Genomic DNA, 16,218 nt, shown 5'->3' with positions numbered 1-16,218 from the left:
GCAATGTTTCCACAATTAAATTAATAGCAAAATATGGGATAAGGAGAACCTCTACTTTTTATTGGATGCAGTGGGCAATATAGAAACTAAAGATAAGGAGAAGGCAGAGCTACTTAACATCTTGTTTCTCTCAATTTTCGATATTAGGGCAGGCTGTCCTCAGGACAAGTGCTCTGCTGAGCTGGTGGATGGGCACAGGGAGCAGAACAGCCCCCTGTAATCCAGGAGGGAGCAGTTGGTGACCTGCTGAGCCACTCAGATGCTCACAGGTGTGTGGGATCAGTTGGGATCCGTCCCAGGGGGATGTGGGAGCTGGTGGATGAGCTCCCAAGCTGCTCTCCATCATTTACCATCAGTGCTGGCTCAGCAGGGAGGGCCCAGAGGACTGGAGGTGCCAGTGTGAGCCCATCCCCAAGAAGGGCTGGAAGGAGGATCTGGGGAACTCCAGGCGTGTCAGCCTGACCTGGGTGCCCGGCAAGGTTATGGAACAGATCACCTGGAGTGCCATCACAGGGCACCCACAGGATGGCCGAGGGATCAGAGCCAGCCAGTGTGGATTTCAATATCTGCATTGATGATCTGCATGCGGGGACTGAGTCCAGCATCAGCAAATTGGCAGATTACACCAAGCTGGGTGTGAGTGTGGATCTGCTGGAGGGTAGGAGGGCTCTGCACAGGAAAGCCTGGATCCAGGGCCCAAATCAAACAAGGTGAGGTTTAACAAGTCCAAGTGCTGGGCCCTGCATGTTGGCCACAACAACCCCTGCAGTGCTACAGGCTGGGGACAGACTGGCTGGACAGCAGCCAGGGAGAAAGTGACCTGCAGGGACTGATGGACAGCAGGCTGGGCATGGGCCAACAGTGTGCCTAGGGGGCCCAGAAGGCCAATGGCTCCTGGCCTGGCTCAGGAATCGTGCGGCCAGCAGGAGCAGGGCAGTGATTGTTCCCCTGTGCTCAGCACTGCTTGGGCAGCACCTCGAGTGCTGTGTCCAGTCGTGGGCCCCCCAATATAGGAAGGCTATGGAGGGGCTGGAGCGTGTCCAGAGAAGGACAACAAGGCTGGGAAGGGGTCTGGAACACAAGCTACCAACTCCTGTGAAGAGCAGCTGAGGGACCTGCAGTTGTTTATCCTGGAGAAGAGGAGGCTCAGGGGAGAAAAGGCAGCGTCACGGCACAGGTTGGACTTGATGATCTCCAAGGTCTTATCCAACATTTCTGCTTCTGTGATTTTCTGGAAACACCCTTGGAGCAGTTGCAGGAGGAGCCTTGGACCTCCTCTTCAGCAGCTCCAGCAGCCCAGGTCCCTCAGCTTCTCCTGCCAGCCCCAAAGCCCATCCTGTCAGTCCTGCAGAGCCTCTGCAGCTCCTCCTCATTGCCCAGAACAGGGAGCCCCAGAGCCAGACACAGCAGCCCAGATGTGCCCCCCTGGCCTGGGGTGCCTCTGGCAAGGGAGAAGCACCAGGCACTGCAGGAGCCTGCAGACAATTCCTGCAGCACTTGTAGGATGATCCTGCTCCCCAAGGGACGTTCCCATGGTGCCAAGTCAGGAACTGCAATGGGGAGTGGGGCCAGAGAGGAAAGGGCAAACAGGGATGGGCTGTTTGCAGGGGAGGGGACAGGGGTGGGAAATAAGAAGAAATGTGTAGCAGGAAGCGTAAAGAAAGCAAAGAAATTTGTAGCAGGAAGAGTAAAGAAAGCAAAGAGTAAAGAAAGTAAAGGAAAGTGAAGCCAAGGAAATGCTGAGGGCAGTTTGGGGGGGGCTGCCAGGCTGCCCTGGCTCTGAGCAACAGCGTCTCCAGTGGGACAGGAAACTCCCAGCTGATGGGAACAAACTTTCTGGCTGACTGCAGTGGCCAGGACAAAGCTGAGTGGTTTCCCTGGTGTCCCCCAGCCCTTGCTGGCCCCAGGGGCTGATGGCATTTGTGCTCCCTCAGGTTCATGTCCCCACAGCAACAGCATGGTGGTGTTCCCCCTGCAGTGTGCAATGCAAACAGGGGCTGCTGAGCCAGTGATGCCGTGTCTGTGCCTGCAAGGATGGGGCACCTGTGTGAGCTGGGGGAGAGGCCAGGGCTGCAGAGGGTGGATGTTGCTGGCAGCTCCATGAGGACGCTCTGGGACACTGCCCTGGGCTGTGCAGCGCACTGGGAATGGATCAGCCCCTGCTCTGCTGCTCCTTCCCATCTGCCCCAGGGCCCTTGCAGAGCCCCAGCCTTGCTGTTTGCCCCCAGCCTGGGGCTGCCCACGGTCAGCCTGGGGCTGCTCACGGGGCTTTTCTGTGCTGAGCATTGGCCTGGCCATGTTCTTGAGAGAGCATGGGCAAAGAGCCTGGAGCCCCCAGAGCCTGGGCTGAGGCGTCAGCTCTGCCCCAGCAGTGCCCATGGCCTGTCCCTGCAGCAGCCCCGGCACTGCCACCCCCAAGGTTGTGCCCAGCCCTGAGAGCACTCAGGCCCTGCAGCAATACCAGGGCCACCAGGGCAGCGGGGCAGGGCCACGGCAGCAGCACTGGCAACACCAAGTTGGCAGAAACAATGACATCACTTTGTAGAAAATATTTAAAATTTTAAACAAGGACGAAGAACCTCCAAAATGGAACTAACAAGAAGTATTAAAGGTTACTTTTATTACAAGTGATTTGCAAATACTGGCCAGCAGTTAATGTTCCTGAAACCATCCAGTCCTCAGTCTCCACACTGCAGCCTTAAGCTCCTGGTTCCTCAGGCTGTAGATGAGGGGGTTCAGGGCTGGAGGCACCACTGAGTGCAGAACTGACAGGGCCAGATCCAGGGATGGGGAGGAGATGGATGGGGGCTTCAGGTAGGCAAATGTGCCAGTGCTATAGAAAAGAGAGACCACGGCCAGGTGAGGGAGGCAGGTGGAAAAGGCTTTGTGCCGTCCCTGCTCAGAGGGGATCCTCAGCACAACCCTGAAGATCTGCACATAGGAGAAAAAAATGAACACAAAACAACCAAATGATAAACAGGCACTAACAGCAAGCAGCCCAAAATCCCTTAGGTAGGATTTGGAGCAGGAGAGTTTGAGGATCTGTGGGATTCCACAGAAGAACTGGCCCAGGGCATTGCCACGGCACAGGGGCAGGGAAAATGTATTGGCTGTGTGCAGCAGAGCATTGAGAAAGGCACTGGCCCAGGCAGCTGCTGCCATGTGGGCACAAGCTCTGCTGCCCAGGAGGGTCCCGTAGTGCAGGGGTTTGCAGATGGAAATGTAGCGGTCATAGGACATGATGGTCAGGAGGCAAATCTCTGTTGCAAGGAAAAAAAAAAAACAGAAAGACTTGGGCAGCACATCCTGTGTAGGAGATGTCCCTGGTGTACCAGAGGGAATTGTGCATGGCTTTGGGGACAGTGGTGCAGATCATGCCGAGGTCGCCGAGGGCCAGGTTGAGCAGGAAGAAGATCATGGGCGTGTGCAGGTGGTGGCTGCAGGCTACGGCGCTGATGATGAGGCCATTGCCCAGGAGGGCAGGCAGGGAGATGCCCAGCAAGAGGCAGAAGTGCAGGAGCTGCAGCTGCTGCGTGTCTGCCAATGCCAGCAGGAGGAAGTGCCTGATGGAGCTGCTGTTGGACATTTGCTGTGGCTGGGCACGGGGACCTGTTCATGAAGAAAGGACAGCAAAGATTTAGAGGAGATACCTGTCACCAAAATAAAAGCCGTTTCCCATATACCCTCCTCTGGAATAGACACACACACTCTGTTTTTTTTCTTTTTTTGGCGTTCTGAGGTTCTTTTAAAAAGCTTCTCCCTTTCTCTGCTGCTGTTCTTGGATATCAGAAAGCCTCAGAATTTCTGCTGCCCCCAGGGAAACAGAGTGCATTCTGTGAGGCAAAGTGATGAATGGAAAGTGAGGGTAGATGGTCTCTCATTCTGACCTGTTCAGAGTTTCTCTGGGCTTTAATCTTTCTCAGGTGGAGGCATGTCACATTCCAATGATTCCCCTATAATGTCACCAGGTCCTGGTGAGAGCAGATGGATCCAACACAGCCCAGCTCCACATTTGAAGCCAAAATCTCATATTGCTCATTTCTCCAACCCAGCAGCATTTTCAGTGTCAGAACACCTCTGAATCTCCTCATCAATCTTAGAGATGCTCTAGGACAGGTTTGCACCCTGGATTGGAGCTCCCAGCTTGGACTGAAATCTCAGGGACACTTCCAAGTGTCCTTATGATGGCATTGGATGAAGGGAGATGCAGCTCCTTCCCTGGCTGCACTGACAGCATTGCCCAGAGCCGGGCAGTGGGGACAGCGTCACCCTGAGCCAGCTGTGCACACTGCCAGAGCCTCCAGGGCCAGGCAGCTGCTCCCAGCCCTGTGCTCTGCAGAGGGAACTGGGCCTGGGGCTGCAGAGCTGCCCCACGGCTCTGCTGCAACTCTGCCTGCACAGGAGGGGCTGCACGCCTTGGAGCCCCAGCCCTGAGAGCAGAGGCTTGGCTGGGGGCACAGGAGGGAGGGGGCTTGTTCAGATGGAGGGGCTACACTGGAGGGGGTCCTGTGGGCATCTCTAAACTCTCCCTGCCACAGCATTGCTGGATATTGTTTTCTCTCCTTGCCTGATCTTCCCTCTGCTTCCTGCAGATTTTCCTCCTGCAGGTGTTTCCCTGTGCCTGATCTCTCCCTGCCAACACTCACAGACCCCAAATCTCTGTGCACTCTCCTTGGCCTGACAGAACCCTGCCTGTTTGCAGGGCACTCGCTGGGGCAGGTTCTGTTGTCACCTGGGAGAAACGACAGCACAGACTGAGTCTGTTTGCTCCAGCAAAGGTGATGCTGCTACTGTCCATGGGCAGAGTGGCTGAAAGCACATTAGGGATCTCCTGTGACCCTACAATCACCAAAAGTAACAGTTCAGATGTCTCAGACACTTGTCAAAATTCATAATTAATAATTCATAACCTACCTTTAATATTTATCCCCCCTCCCTGCCATTCTCCAAAAGCAGGAAACTGATTTCAATGTCTTAGGAATTTTCTCATTTTTGTTTAAATCCTTGACTTGGAAATATTCTATGACTTATTAGAACCACTCAGCATATCAGAGTTTCATGAGCATTTCACCTCCCCTGCACCAGAAATACTCAGAGTTGTACTCACAGAGTCTGTAGGCACTGGGATGTTCCAGCTTTAGGAGATGGCTCCAGGAGCTGCAGCTGCATTGTCCTGCAGCCAGAAGTTCCTGTTCCAAGGGCTGGCAGTGATTCTGCCCCAGGCACTTCTCAGCACCTTCCCAGCCCTGACTGATTGAAGCTCTCTGTGCCTCTGTGCTGTGCCCGGGGTGGCTGCAGGCAGTGCCCCAGACCTGCTGGACTGGCAGAAGAGCTACTCATCAAGAGAAATGTGCTTTTGAAGCTCTTCTTGGTTACCAGGAGCTGCCTCTGTGCCAGGAGCCCAGCCCAACTCAGCAGCACAGACACAGCACAAAGACTTTAATGAGCCTCTGGGGCTTTGTGTTCAGGCGCTGAACATCAGTCCCTGAGAGGGAGCTGAAGAAACCTCTCCAGAACTCCAAGTCAGAATCCAACTCAAAAATTTATTGGACTTTTAATGGGTGCCACTGAGGGACACGAGAGAGAAAGTGTCCCCAGGCCCCAAGCAGAGCAGAGAACTGGAGGCAGTGATGACAGGTGGGGACAAAGAGAAGCCAAGTCTTGGTGCCCTGGGGCACAGAAGGGTCTGTGCCACCAAGGGCTTTTAGGAGACACGTTTTCCTGAGGCCCTGGGGGCCTCCTGGCACAGCCCCAGCCAGGCTGGGCACTGTCAGCACCTTGTCCTGCCCTCAGCATCCCCCCCTAGCCCACATCCCATGGCCTCAAGGATCTGCTGGAAGGAGTCCCTGGGGAGCCTTGCTCAGGAATGCCCTTGGGGGCTCCTTAATTCTCCCTCTAGGGACTGCAGGTTTTTCAAAGGACTTTGGGTTTGACTTTTGCCTTTGAGTCTCTGAGAGATTTGTGCAATCATGGCCTCCAATTATTTGCTGTAATGAGTCCCTGGAGAGCCTTTGTCAGTAACAACATTCAGTGGGCTCATTAATGCTTCAAGGTACTTCAGTTATTTTAAGGTACTTGTTGTTTCCCTTTTGATACAGACTCTGTGAGAGGTTTCTGCAATCATGGCCCTAATTATCTGCTTTAACGAGTCCCTTGAGAGCTTTGCACTTACATGTAGTGGGGCTCATTAATACTTTGAGATACTCAAGATTTTTAAGGTACTCTGGATTTTCCTTTCCACACTGAATCTCTGAGAAGTTTTTGTGCCATCCTGGCCTCCAGATCTCTCCTCCAAGGAGTCCACGAGGAGCCTGTCTAGGGGATTGACCTCAGTGGGATGCATCCATGATTTGAGACACTTTGGGGTTTTCTTCTGACTTTGACCCCTAGAAATGTTTCTGCAATCTCCTCTCAGACCCTGAGGTTCCAGGGCTCAGCTCCAAATGCACCACAGGGCTCATTAGGATCAAGCAAGTCCTGACAAACCATGGCTCTGCCTTGATTTCCCTCTGCTCTAGTGCAGTTCATCAGAAATATTTCTGTAGTGATTTTGGTTCAACAATTTGAGATTTCTTGGAGAATGCATTAATTATTGTGGTGGCTTCAGTGTTGGCTAATTACCAGTGCACTCACTAGAATATACTTACTCATTTCCTCCTGTGTGATAAGATTAGGAGAACGGCAAATCAGGCTCACACTTTAAGAGGGTATAAGCAAAAGTTCATTAATAGCAACTAAAAGAAAGAGCAATGTGGGATCTCAGCACCTCAGGATGGAGGTGCAGAGTGGCCGAGAACACCCTTGGGGGGCTCGGGAGTCCTGGAATGTTGCCAGAAGTGTCTGGTGGCTGGACTTTGATCCGACACAGGAGACGACGCCTGTATGAGGACTGGGAAGGTTTCACTGGGTGTATGGTGAAGGGATAAGTTAGTTAGAGTGTAAAACACAGGGTTTAGGATTTTGGTACAGGGGGGTCTAAAGAAGTAAGATGGAGGAATTGGGGCGTGTCCTGTTCTTCTTCATCTTCTTCTTGGCCTCCATCTTCTGTGGTGATGGTGGCACTTTGGGATTGGTTATTACTAGAAGTGCACCGGTTAATAAGTGTAGAAGGTATTGGGGAAAAATTATAAATATTGTACACGTAACTTCGGGTATAAAGATAAGTGACCGCCCCAGGGGCTTGCAGTGTGCCCATGGCTGACTTGCTGTGCAGACCTCTGTCGGGCTGAAAGAAAATCTTTTAGATAAACAATTAATAAACACCGAGACCGAAACAAGATCAGAAGTCTCTCCTCGTCCTTTGAAGCGCCGGGCTCTTCAAGGCCACCCTGGGCCTTTCCAGGCCACCTAGAAAGCACAGAAAACTTACAAGTGGCGTTCGCTGCGTGGGCACCCCCCACCAACCCTTTCGGGGGGGGATCAGCCCTGAAGAGCTGAAGAGCTGAAGAGCTGAAGAGCCGAGAGGGCAACTAATGAGGAGAGAAGCCTGAAGAAAAAAGGAAAAGAAGAAAGAAGAAAAAAAAAACGGCCAGAAGAGTCTGCAAAAAAACCAGCAGTCACTGAGAATTACATCTCTCAGCTTCTGCCGAAGACAGTTCGTAGCAGAGCAGCCCGGATCGGAACTGGAAGGCGCCTCTGGATCCTTTTCCTGTGACCTGCTGGGCGGAGATCAGGAGCCTTCGGAGAGCTCTGACGACAGATTCGGTGAGAAGGTCAAAAAATAAGAATATGGGGGCTACACTCTCCCAGGAGCAGAGGGAAATTTTGTCCGCCTTACAAGGTGTGGCTCAAGCATATACAGAAGGGATCCCAAAGAAAGAATTAAAACAGCTATTGTTGTGGGCAAGGCTTAATTACCCACTGGCCGAAACATGCCTGCTATTCGAAGTGGGGTTTTGGCAGGAAATTAATAGGCACTTATATTTCTTAGCAACAAAAAAGGACGAGACAGCGTGAAAGCTGCTCTCGCCGGAAGGATAATGCTGGAAGGCATATCGGAGCAACGAAAAGTTGCGGCACCCTCGGACAGAGGGGGGGAGCAAAGCTCTGGGAAAAAATTAGCTCTGGCCTCAAGAAGCCAGGGGGAAAGGGCTCTCGAGGAAAGAGAGCAGGAAATAATATTAAAGTCCCCGGTCCCAAAACCCAGAAACCCCAGGAAGCTCCTAAAGCGTCCTGAAACTCCGGAGAGTACAGGGGAGTCAGGATCGGAAGGGGGGGTGAAGGGGGAGAGAAGGGATTGGGGGGGCGCTTCCTCGCCAGGGGCACGGCGCGGCAGCGGCGGAGCAAGTGGGGAACGGGGGTGAAGAGACAGAGAGAGAGTATTATTAATAATTGGTTAGCTGAGAAAGGCCACACTGAAATAATGCTGCTGGTTAAGCTGAAGGAGAAAAGCCAGCAGTCAGCAAGCTAAAAGGAAAGGTCAGCAGTGACCTTGCTGCAACATGAGGAGAGGGAGTAGAGATTAGTCCTGAATATATCCTGAGAATATGTGAAAAGTATCAAAAGTAGAACCATAGGAATGCAGAAGTAGGCGTAGGTGCTGATATGTAACTGACCAATCCTGAGCTCAACTTTTGCAATATGTATGAAGCTCATTATTAACTGTATTTAACCCGCCGTACTGATCAATAAAATTGGGCCTGTGATGATCAAATTGATGTCTGGGTCTCCTTCCGTCGACAAATGGTGGAGAATGCGGGCATAACCGAATCTCTGCCCTTTTTCTCGGATTAAAAGGAAAAGGGATTACGCCACGGTCGAGGAAATTGGGTTTGGGTCCTTGCAGCCGGGACGGTGCCGGAATTTCAAGCACCCTTAAGGTTCACAACGGTGACTTAAGCCAATACGTGTCCGCCGGAGCCTGGAGAGCTGCAACAGCGCACGCTGATTAATAGGTATGGATAGGGAAGCGGCATATGATTTATTCGCCCCATATTTAGAGAGGCGAGGAATAAAAGGGATAGATTTAAAAAAGGAGTTACCAGGGTTATTAGCCTATGGCCATGCTAAGGGTATCTTTTCTAATCCTCATACAGTTCATGAGCTAGCAGAGTAGAAGAAGTTTGGGGAAATACTGTGGGATACAGTGTTAGATGATGATAAGTCAGCAAAGAAATTAGGAAAGTTATGGCGGGTGGTGTATAACATGTTACTTCAGTGGGTCTCTGAGAGAAAGGCAGCAGAAAGGGCGACAGAAGCTCATAAGAGGAATATAGGGTATGGTCGTGAGGATGATCCCCTGGCACCTTCTGTAACTAAGATACTTATGCCTAAGGGTCCCCATCAAAGTGGTGTGGAGGATTTTCCTATAGGCGCAGTGGAACCGTCTGCACCTTTCCTGTCAGAGGGGGAGGGCGAGTCGGATGGTGGGGGTGGGAGCAAGCCCGCTTTGCCTCCGCTGCAGGCCTTGCCTCCACCGCTTCCCCCCAGTGAGCCAGCTTCGGTTACAGATTCGGCGGGGGGGGCCCATTCCCCCGCCCGAGCTGGCTCCAGCGGGGGGGCTGATTGCCCCCCGCAGGCCGGCTCCGCTCGAGCCGGCTCCGGTTTCACTGTCAGCTCCAGCGGGGCGGCTGCTTCCCCTTCTTCCCCCGCACGAGCCAGCCTCTGCTTCACTGCCTTCCCCGTGCGAAACCTCGGTGTCTGCACCGAAGCGCCAGCAGCATAGCACCCTTAAAGAGTCAGATCCCATCCCAGGGGCACACCGTGATCCATGGGGGGAGATGGCTAAACAGAGGAGGGAACCTTGGGCTGCTTTGGCGAAAGAAGTAATACAAATGGGGGATGGTGAAGCGGTGGAAATAGCTTCTAGTCTTGCATGTCCGGTAACATACACACCACAGTATGATGCACAGGGGAATCTTACGCATAATATAGCGGAATATACTCCCTTAGATTGGAAGCTGTTAACTCAGCTACATTCTACGGTTAGTCAGTTTGGAGTAAAAAGTGAACCTGTTAGGCAAATGCTAGATTATCTTTTTAATACTCAGGTTTTATGTCCTAATGATTTAAGAGGAATAGTTTGGTTGATATTCACTCAGCATCAGCAGTTATTGCTTAATGCACATGACCCATTACATGGAGTAACAGTAAAGGAGCTGATGGGCTTAGAGGCATATTTGCGTACAGAGGCACAGATGATATCGGGAGCAGATAAACTTAGAGAGGCTATGTGGTTAGTGCGTGCTGCAATAGACATGGTTAAAGAGCCAGGAGGGTTACCGGCTTATATGGGCATTAAACAAGGTAGAGAAGAATCATTTGGAAATTTTATCGATAGAACAGCTACTGCTATAGATCGGGCTGGTGTTGCAGGGCGCTATTGAAGCAGTGTGCCTTGCAAAATAGCAATCCAGCAACCCAAAGAGTGTTAGCTACTTTAGGGGCAAATTGGGCTATTGAGGAAGCATTAGAGTGAATGGCATTAATGCCAACAGCTTCACAGGCATTTATAGTAGAAGCCTTAAAGGAATTAGGATTAGGGTTGCAAAAGCATAGTCTACTCAAAATCAGGTGTTAGCTGCTCTTGCTCCTCTCCGAAGAGGCTCACTGGCAGTCACGTAAGGAGGCTCGAGACCATTCATCAAGTGTTACCGATGCGGCAATGAGGGACAGACACAAGTTGCCGCCGTGACATCAGAGACACCAGCTGCTGCCATAACATCGTTGCTACCTCCTGTCTGCAACCCGCAACAACAGGGAGCCTCGGCTTGGACTTAGCAGCAGCAGTAGACGTCACACTAATGACAAACCGGCCTGAGAGGATACCCACTGGAGTAAAGGGCCCTCTTATATTAAATGGACAAACATGTGGAGCATTATTGCTGGAACGTTCTTCTACAACTATGTTGGGATTATTTGTTTTGCCTGGTGTTATCGATGCGGACTTTACAAGGGAAATACAAATCATGGCTTACAACCTTTATCCTCCGATTAAAATTACAAAGGGACAACGCATTGCATAATTGGTACCACTGTCACAAATGACATCAGGAATACAATCATTTACTGGACAAACACGGGATGAAAAAGGTTTTGGTTCTACTGGTGTTACACTTTTAACTGTGGATTTACAAAATAGACCAAAGCAAAAAGATGAAATTACTTATGGGCATCAAAGCATAACCCTTTATGGATTATTGGATACAGGAGCAGATACTAGCATCATTTCTCCAGAAGCATGGCCACAACATTGGCCTCTATTTCCTTCATCAAACATGCTCACAGGAGTGGGAGGATTTACATTGGCAAGCAGATCGCCATCTTTGTCTGTGTGTATTGAGAATCAACAAATATCTGCTGTGTTTTCAATTGCTCAACTGCCTCCTACAGTTTCCTGCTTAATTGGAAGGGACATTTTAACACAATTGGGAGTGGTGTTAACTAATCATCATCCTTTGGGGTAATTGCCATTGCTTGGACTTTCCCCATTCCACTCACCTGGAAAACGGATACACCGGTGATGGTTAAGCAATGGCCATTAAAAGGGGAGAGTCTTATGCATGCCCATGAATTGGTACAGGAACAATATACAAAAGGGACACCTACGTTTATCCACAAGCCCTTGCATATTCACTTGTTATTGCTGCAGAGAAAATTCAGACTACAAAGCCCTGGAAATATTTGGGATGGACTCTGACGGATCAAATAATAATACCACAAAAATTGGAATTACAATTGGACATTAAAACTCTACATGATGCACAGAAGTTGCTGGGAGACTTACAGTGGCTGAAGCCTATTGTGGGAATACCAAATCATTTATTAGAAACCCTACGGCCTTTGTTAAGAGGCGTGGACCCTACTACTCCTATACACCTGACAAAGGAGCATCATCTTGCCTTGCAGCAAATTAGTAACTGTGTACAGCAAGGGTATGTGTCTCGTTGACAACTCAACCACCCCATTGACCTTACTATCTGGAATAGCCCTTGCCACTTGCTTGGTTCTCTCTCTCAGTTGCAAAAGAAAACGGGGGAGATACGGGTGTTGGAATGGTTATCACCACCACTACAGCATAAGAAAACAATATCTTCAAAAATTGAACAATTGGCTGCATTAATCAAAAAGGGGCGTCTCAGAATTCTTGAAGTGGATGGTAGAGAACCTGCTACTATTAGATTGCCTATGGAAAAAGAAACCTTGGACTGGTACTTGATTAATTCAAAGAATTTACAAGAAGCATTATTGATGTCAGCTGCTAAAGTAGAGACTAGTAAATTAGTGCCTAGAGTTTTGCAATGGATGACAGAATGGAACTGGATCACTCGACCTTTGAGAGAAGAAAACCCCATAGAAGGAGCTATTACAGCTTTTACGGATGCAGGAAAGAAATCAAGGCGTGCTGCTGTTACCTGGCAAGAAAAAGGACAATGGAAGCATCAACTCCTCACAGCAGACCCTGCAGATAGCTTACAAACTTTGGAATTGCTAGCAGTAGTATGGGCAGTGTCCAACTTACAGGAGCCTTTAAATGTGGTCACAGACTCTATGTATGTTGCAGGAGTAGCCAAACAAATAGAGGAAGCAGCAATTAAGGAAGTGAATAATAAACGATTGTATGAGATACTGATACAGTTAAGGAAGGCTTTACGAGAAAGAAATGCAGCATATTCTGTGATTCATATTAGGAGTCATAAGTGGTCTGAAGGTTTAGGAGAAGGGAATGAACGTGCAGATAAATTGGTTACTCTACCCATTGATAATTCTTGTCCTATTGACAAGCACACATTGGCCAGAGAAGCACATAGTAGATATCATCAAAATGCAAGAGGTTTAGCAAAACACTTTGAGCTGAGTTTGTCAGAAGCCAAGGCCATTGTCAGAGCATTTCCAACATGTAGTTATCATAATGGTGGGATAGGTCTAGGCATCGGGGTTAATCCTCGAGGTTTAGAAATAAATGAGAAATGGCAAATGGATGTTACACACATAGCCAGATTTGGTAAAGTCAAGCATGTGCACGTCACCATAGATACATATAGTCATTACATATGGGCTATGGCCCAGGCAGGAGAAAAAGCTATGCATGTTATCAGACACCTGTTAAGTTGTTTCGCTGTTATGGGAGTTCCAAAGAGTATTAAAACCGATAATGGTCCAGCTTATGTAAGTGCTAGGGTTCGGAAATTTTTGAATCAGTGGTCTGTTAAGCACGTGACAGGTATTCCACACTCTCCTACTGGACAGGCAATAGTGGAAAGAGCAAACGGTACCCTTAAGCAGTATATTGAAAAACATCAAGATTTGGCAGATCCACAAGCATGTTTGGCTAAGGTTTTGTATGTGATTAACCATTTATGCATTTTTGGGGAAGATGATACCCCTCCTGCAATGAAACATCATCCGAGGTCAGGTCAGGAAAATACTAAGGAAACAGAGGTCTGGGTTAAGTATAAGAACCCGAGTACAGGATTATGGGAAAAACCTGCAAAAGTATTATATTGGGGTCGGGGTATCTTTGTGTTTCCTCACCACCAGGACCTTTGTGGGTGCCTGCTAAGTGGACTAAACCTGTTTTTGATGCAGCCTCTGGTGGATCGCCTTACGGAGGAGGACAGGGAGCGACTGGGGAAGAAACTGCTTCTAGTCCTACGACCACTACTGTTACAATTGAAGGGGTACTCGGAAGCGGTGGACAGAGCACTGACATGTCATTATCGGACAGCCCAGGAGCTGATTGGTTTTATTGACTCATTATCAACTTTTCGCTTAACAAATCCAGCGAAATTACATTGCATTGACTGTCACAATCCACATTGTGCTGCCTGGATAGCTCTACGTTGTGGGGGTTGTGAAAGAACTTTTTGGATAGAACAATCACTATTGTGGGATTTGTGGTGTCATACTTGTGAACACGAGCACACGTGGGGTAAAAGTTGGCAAGATGAATTAAGGAGACAAACAGGGCAAAATGCATATATAGCTTTAAATCTTTATGAGTCTCCTGAACAGAAAATTCTTGCTTATAATCGATGGGAAGTACAATGTATTGTAAATAGAATTAAGGTTCAAAGTAAATCACGTATAGTTTCTATAAGGTGTAGGAAATTAGTGCCTTTAACACAGCATTCAATTGTAGGACCCTTCAAAGGGGATCCTGATAGAGCATTAGATTGCTGCATTGACAAGTTGCAAAAATTGAGTTTGCAAGTGGCAGGATCAGTGAAATCAGGAGCAGCAAGATTAAAGACAGATAAGAAAAAGAAGGCAAAAGGGGAAGGGTCTCATTTGAATAAGGGTATCAGTGATTGCTAATTAATTTTCTATGATTAGAACACTTTTACAGTTGTGGGACCCTCGGGAAGATATAGTTGTTGAGGAGGATAACGAACAAGAACTACGATTACGAAATAAGATACACCTTGTGTTAAAGAAAGACCTTGAGCTGTTAGCCTCATATAGTAAAAAAGCTGAAGAGGCTTTGCGATCCCCACCATTGAATTGGTTGTATTGGGTTGAAGAAACAGACTTTTATCAATGTAACGGCACAAATATCACAGCACCAATGAAATTACCCACAGGAATATTTTTGATTCGTGGAGACAGGGTGTGGAATTGTATACCAGCTAAACCACAGGGTGGACCCTGCTTTTTGGGAAAATTGTCACTGTTTCACCCTAATGTGTCCTTGCTAATGCAGCTGAGTATAAATTCAAACAGGAAAAAACGTAGCATACATGACTTAGACTGCAGCAAGATAGGAGATCCACGGTTTCGGGGCACATTCAAACAGGTGGTGGGTTTCAACTATCTTGCCAGGAGGATCTGCCAATAAAGCCATAAATTTAGCAAAACAATTAGGATGCTGGGCAAGGGATGAGCTGAACAAGACATGACAAATTCTAGACATGTTAACTGCAGATGTGCAAAGTTTTAACCATGCTGTTTTGCAGAATAGAGCTGCTGTAGATTTTTTGCTCTTAGCACAAGGGCATGGATGTGAAGAGTTTGAGGGAATGTGTTGCATGAATCTGTCTGATCATTCGGTGTCCATTCACACTAAGATAAAAGAATTGCAACAGGGACTTCACAAACTTAAGGAAGAAGATGGTTTAGGAATTGACGAATGGCTTAAAGGCTTAGGACTTGGACCATGGCTGAGGAACCTTGTGATCTATGCTATAGGCCTGCTGGGTGTAATCTTACTGTTTTTGCTTATTTTGCCTTGTATCTTTAACTGTATTCAAAACATGGTCAGCCGTACAATAGCAAAAACATGGCAAACTAATCTCCTTGTGCAAGAAGAAAACGGGGGAAATGTGGAGAGTATTATTAATAATTTGTTAGCTGAGAAAGGCCACACTGAAATAATGCCGCTGGTTAAGCTGAAGGAAAGCCAGCAGTCAGCAAGCTAAAAGGAAAGGTCAGCAGTGACCTTGCTGCAACATGAGGAGAGGGAGTAGAGATTAGTCCTGAATATATCCTGAGAATATGTGAAAAGTATCAAAAGTAGAACCATAGGAATGCAGAAGTAGGCGTAGGTGCTGATATGTAACTGACCAATCCTGAGCTCAACTTTTGCAATATGTATGAAGCTCATTATTAACTGTATTTAACCCGCCGTACTGATCAATAAAATTGGGCCTGTGATGATCAAATTGATGTCTGGGTCTCCTTCCGTCGACAGAAAGGGCTCTCGAGGAAAGAGAGCAGGAAATAATATTAAAGCCCCGGTCCCAAAACCCAGAAACCCCAGGAAGCTCCTAAAGCGTCCTGAAACTCCGGAGAGTACAGGGGAGTCAGGATCGGAAGGGGGGGTGAAGGGGGGAGAGAAGGGATCGGGGGGGGGGGGGGCGCTTCCTCGCCGGGGGCACGGCGCGGCAGCAGCGGAGCAAGCAGGGAGCGGGGGTGAAGAGACAGAGAAGGGAGATACGAGTGCAGACGCAGCTTTTGTCAGCACAGCGCCGGGGGCGGTGGCTGCCCCGGCCGGCAGGGTAGCGGAGACGCATGCGGCGGGCAAAACTCTCAAGAACCGGGGGGGAGAGTCACAAACCAGCGCGGAGGCGGTAAACACGGGCGGCGAAATGGGGGAAATTGCGCAGCCCCAAAGGGCCACCGTAGTGAGACGCGGGAGGCGCGTGATTGTGACGTCAGACCCGGTGCGGAGGTCCGCTCGGATTTTGGAGAGGACCCGGGGGCCGGCGGGGGGCGGGCTGTACACACTGGCGGGGGGAGTGGACACAACGTCAGAGGGGGAGGAGACAGAGTCAGGGACAG

General features: G+C 49.2%; 1 protein-coding gene across 1 annotated transcript; it reads right to left on the bottom strand.

Annotated features, from left to right (window-relative positions):
- Positions 1-537: 537 nt before the first annotated feature.
- On the bottom strand, positions 538-15,950 carry LOC131559643 (olfactory receptor 14J1-like). Its single transcript, XM_058808060.1, has 6 exons — positions 15,875-15,950; positions 10,127-10,185; positions 9,448-9,639; positions 6,648-6,657; positions 2,743-3,260; positions 538-579 (listed from the first exon to the last, which is right to left on the bottom strand). The coding sequence occupies exons 1-6, from the start codon at positions 15,948-15,950 to the stop codon at positions 538-540; spliced, it is 897 nt and encodes a 298-aa protein (XP_058664043.1).
- Between the last annotated feature and the right edge of the window lie 268 nt (positions 15,951-16,218).

Source organism: Ammospiza caudacuta, chromosome 7, assembly GCF_027887145.1.
Source record: "Ammospiza caudacuta isolate bAmmCau1 chromosome 7, bAmmCau1.pri, whole genome shotgun sequence".
In the NCBI taxonomy this organism is placed as follows: Eukaryota; Metazoa; Chordata; class Aves; order Passeriformes; family Passerellidae; genus Ammospiza; species Ammospiza caudacuta.
This window is presented reverse-complemented; position numbering and strand designations above follow the sequence as displayed.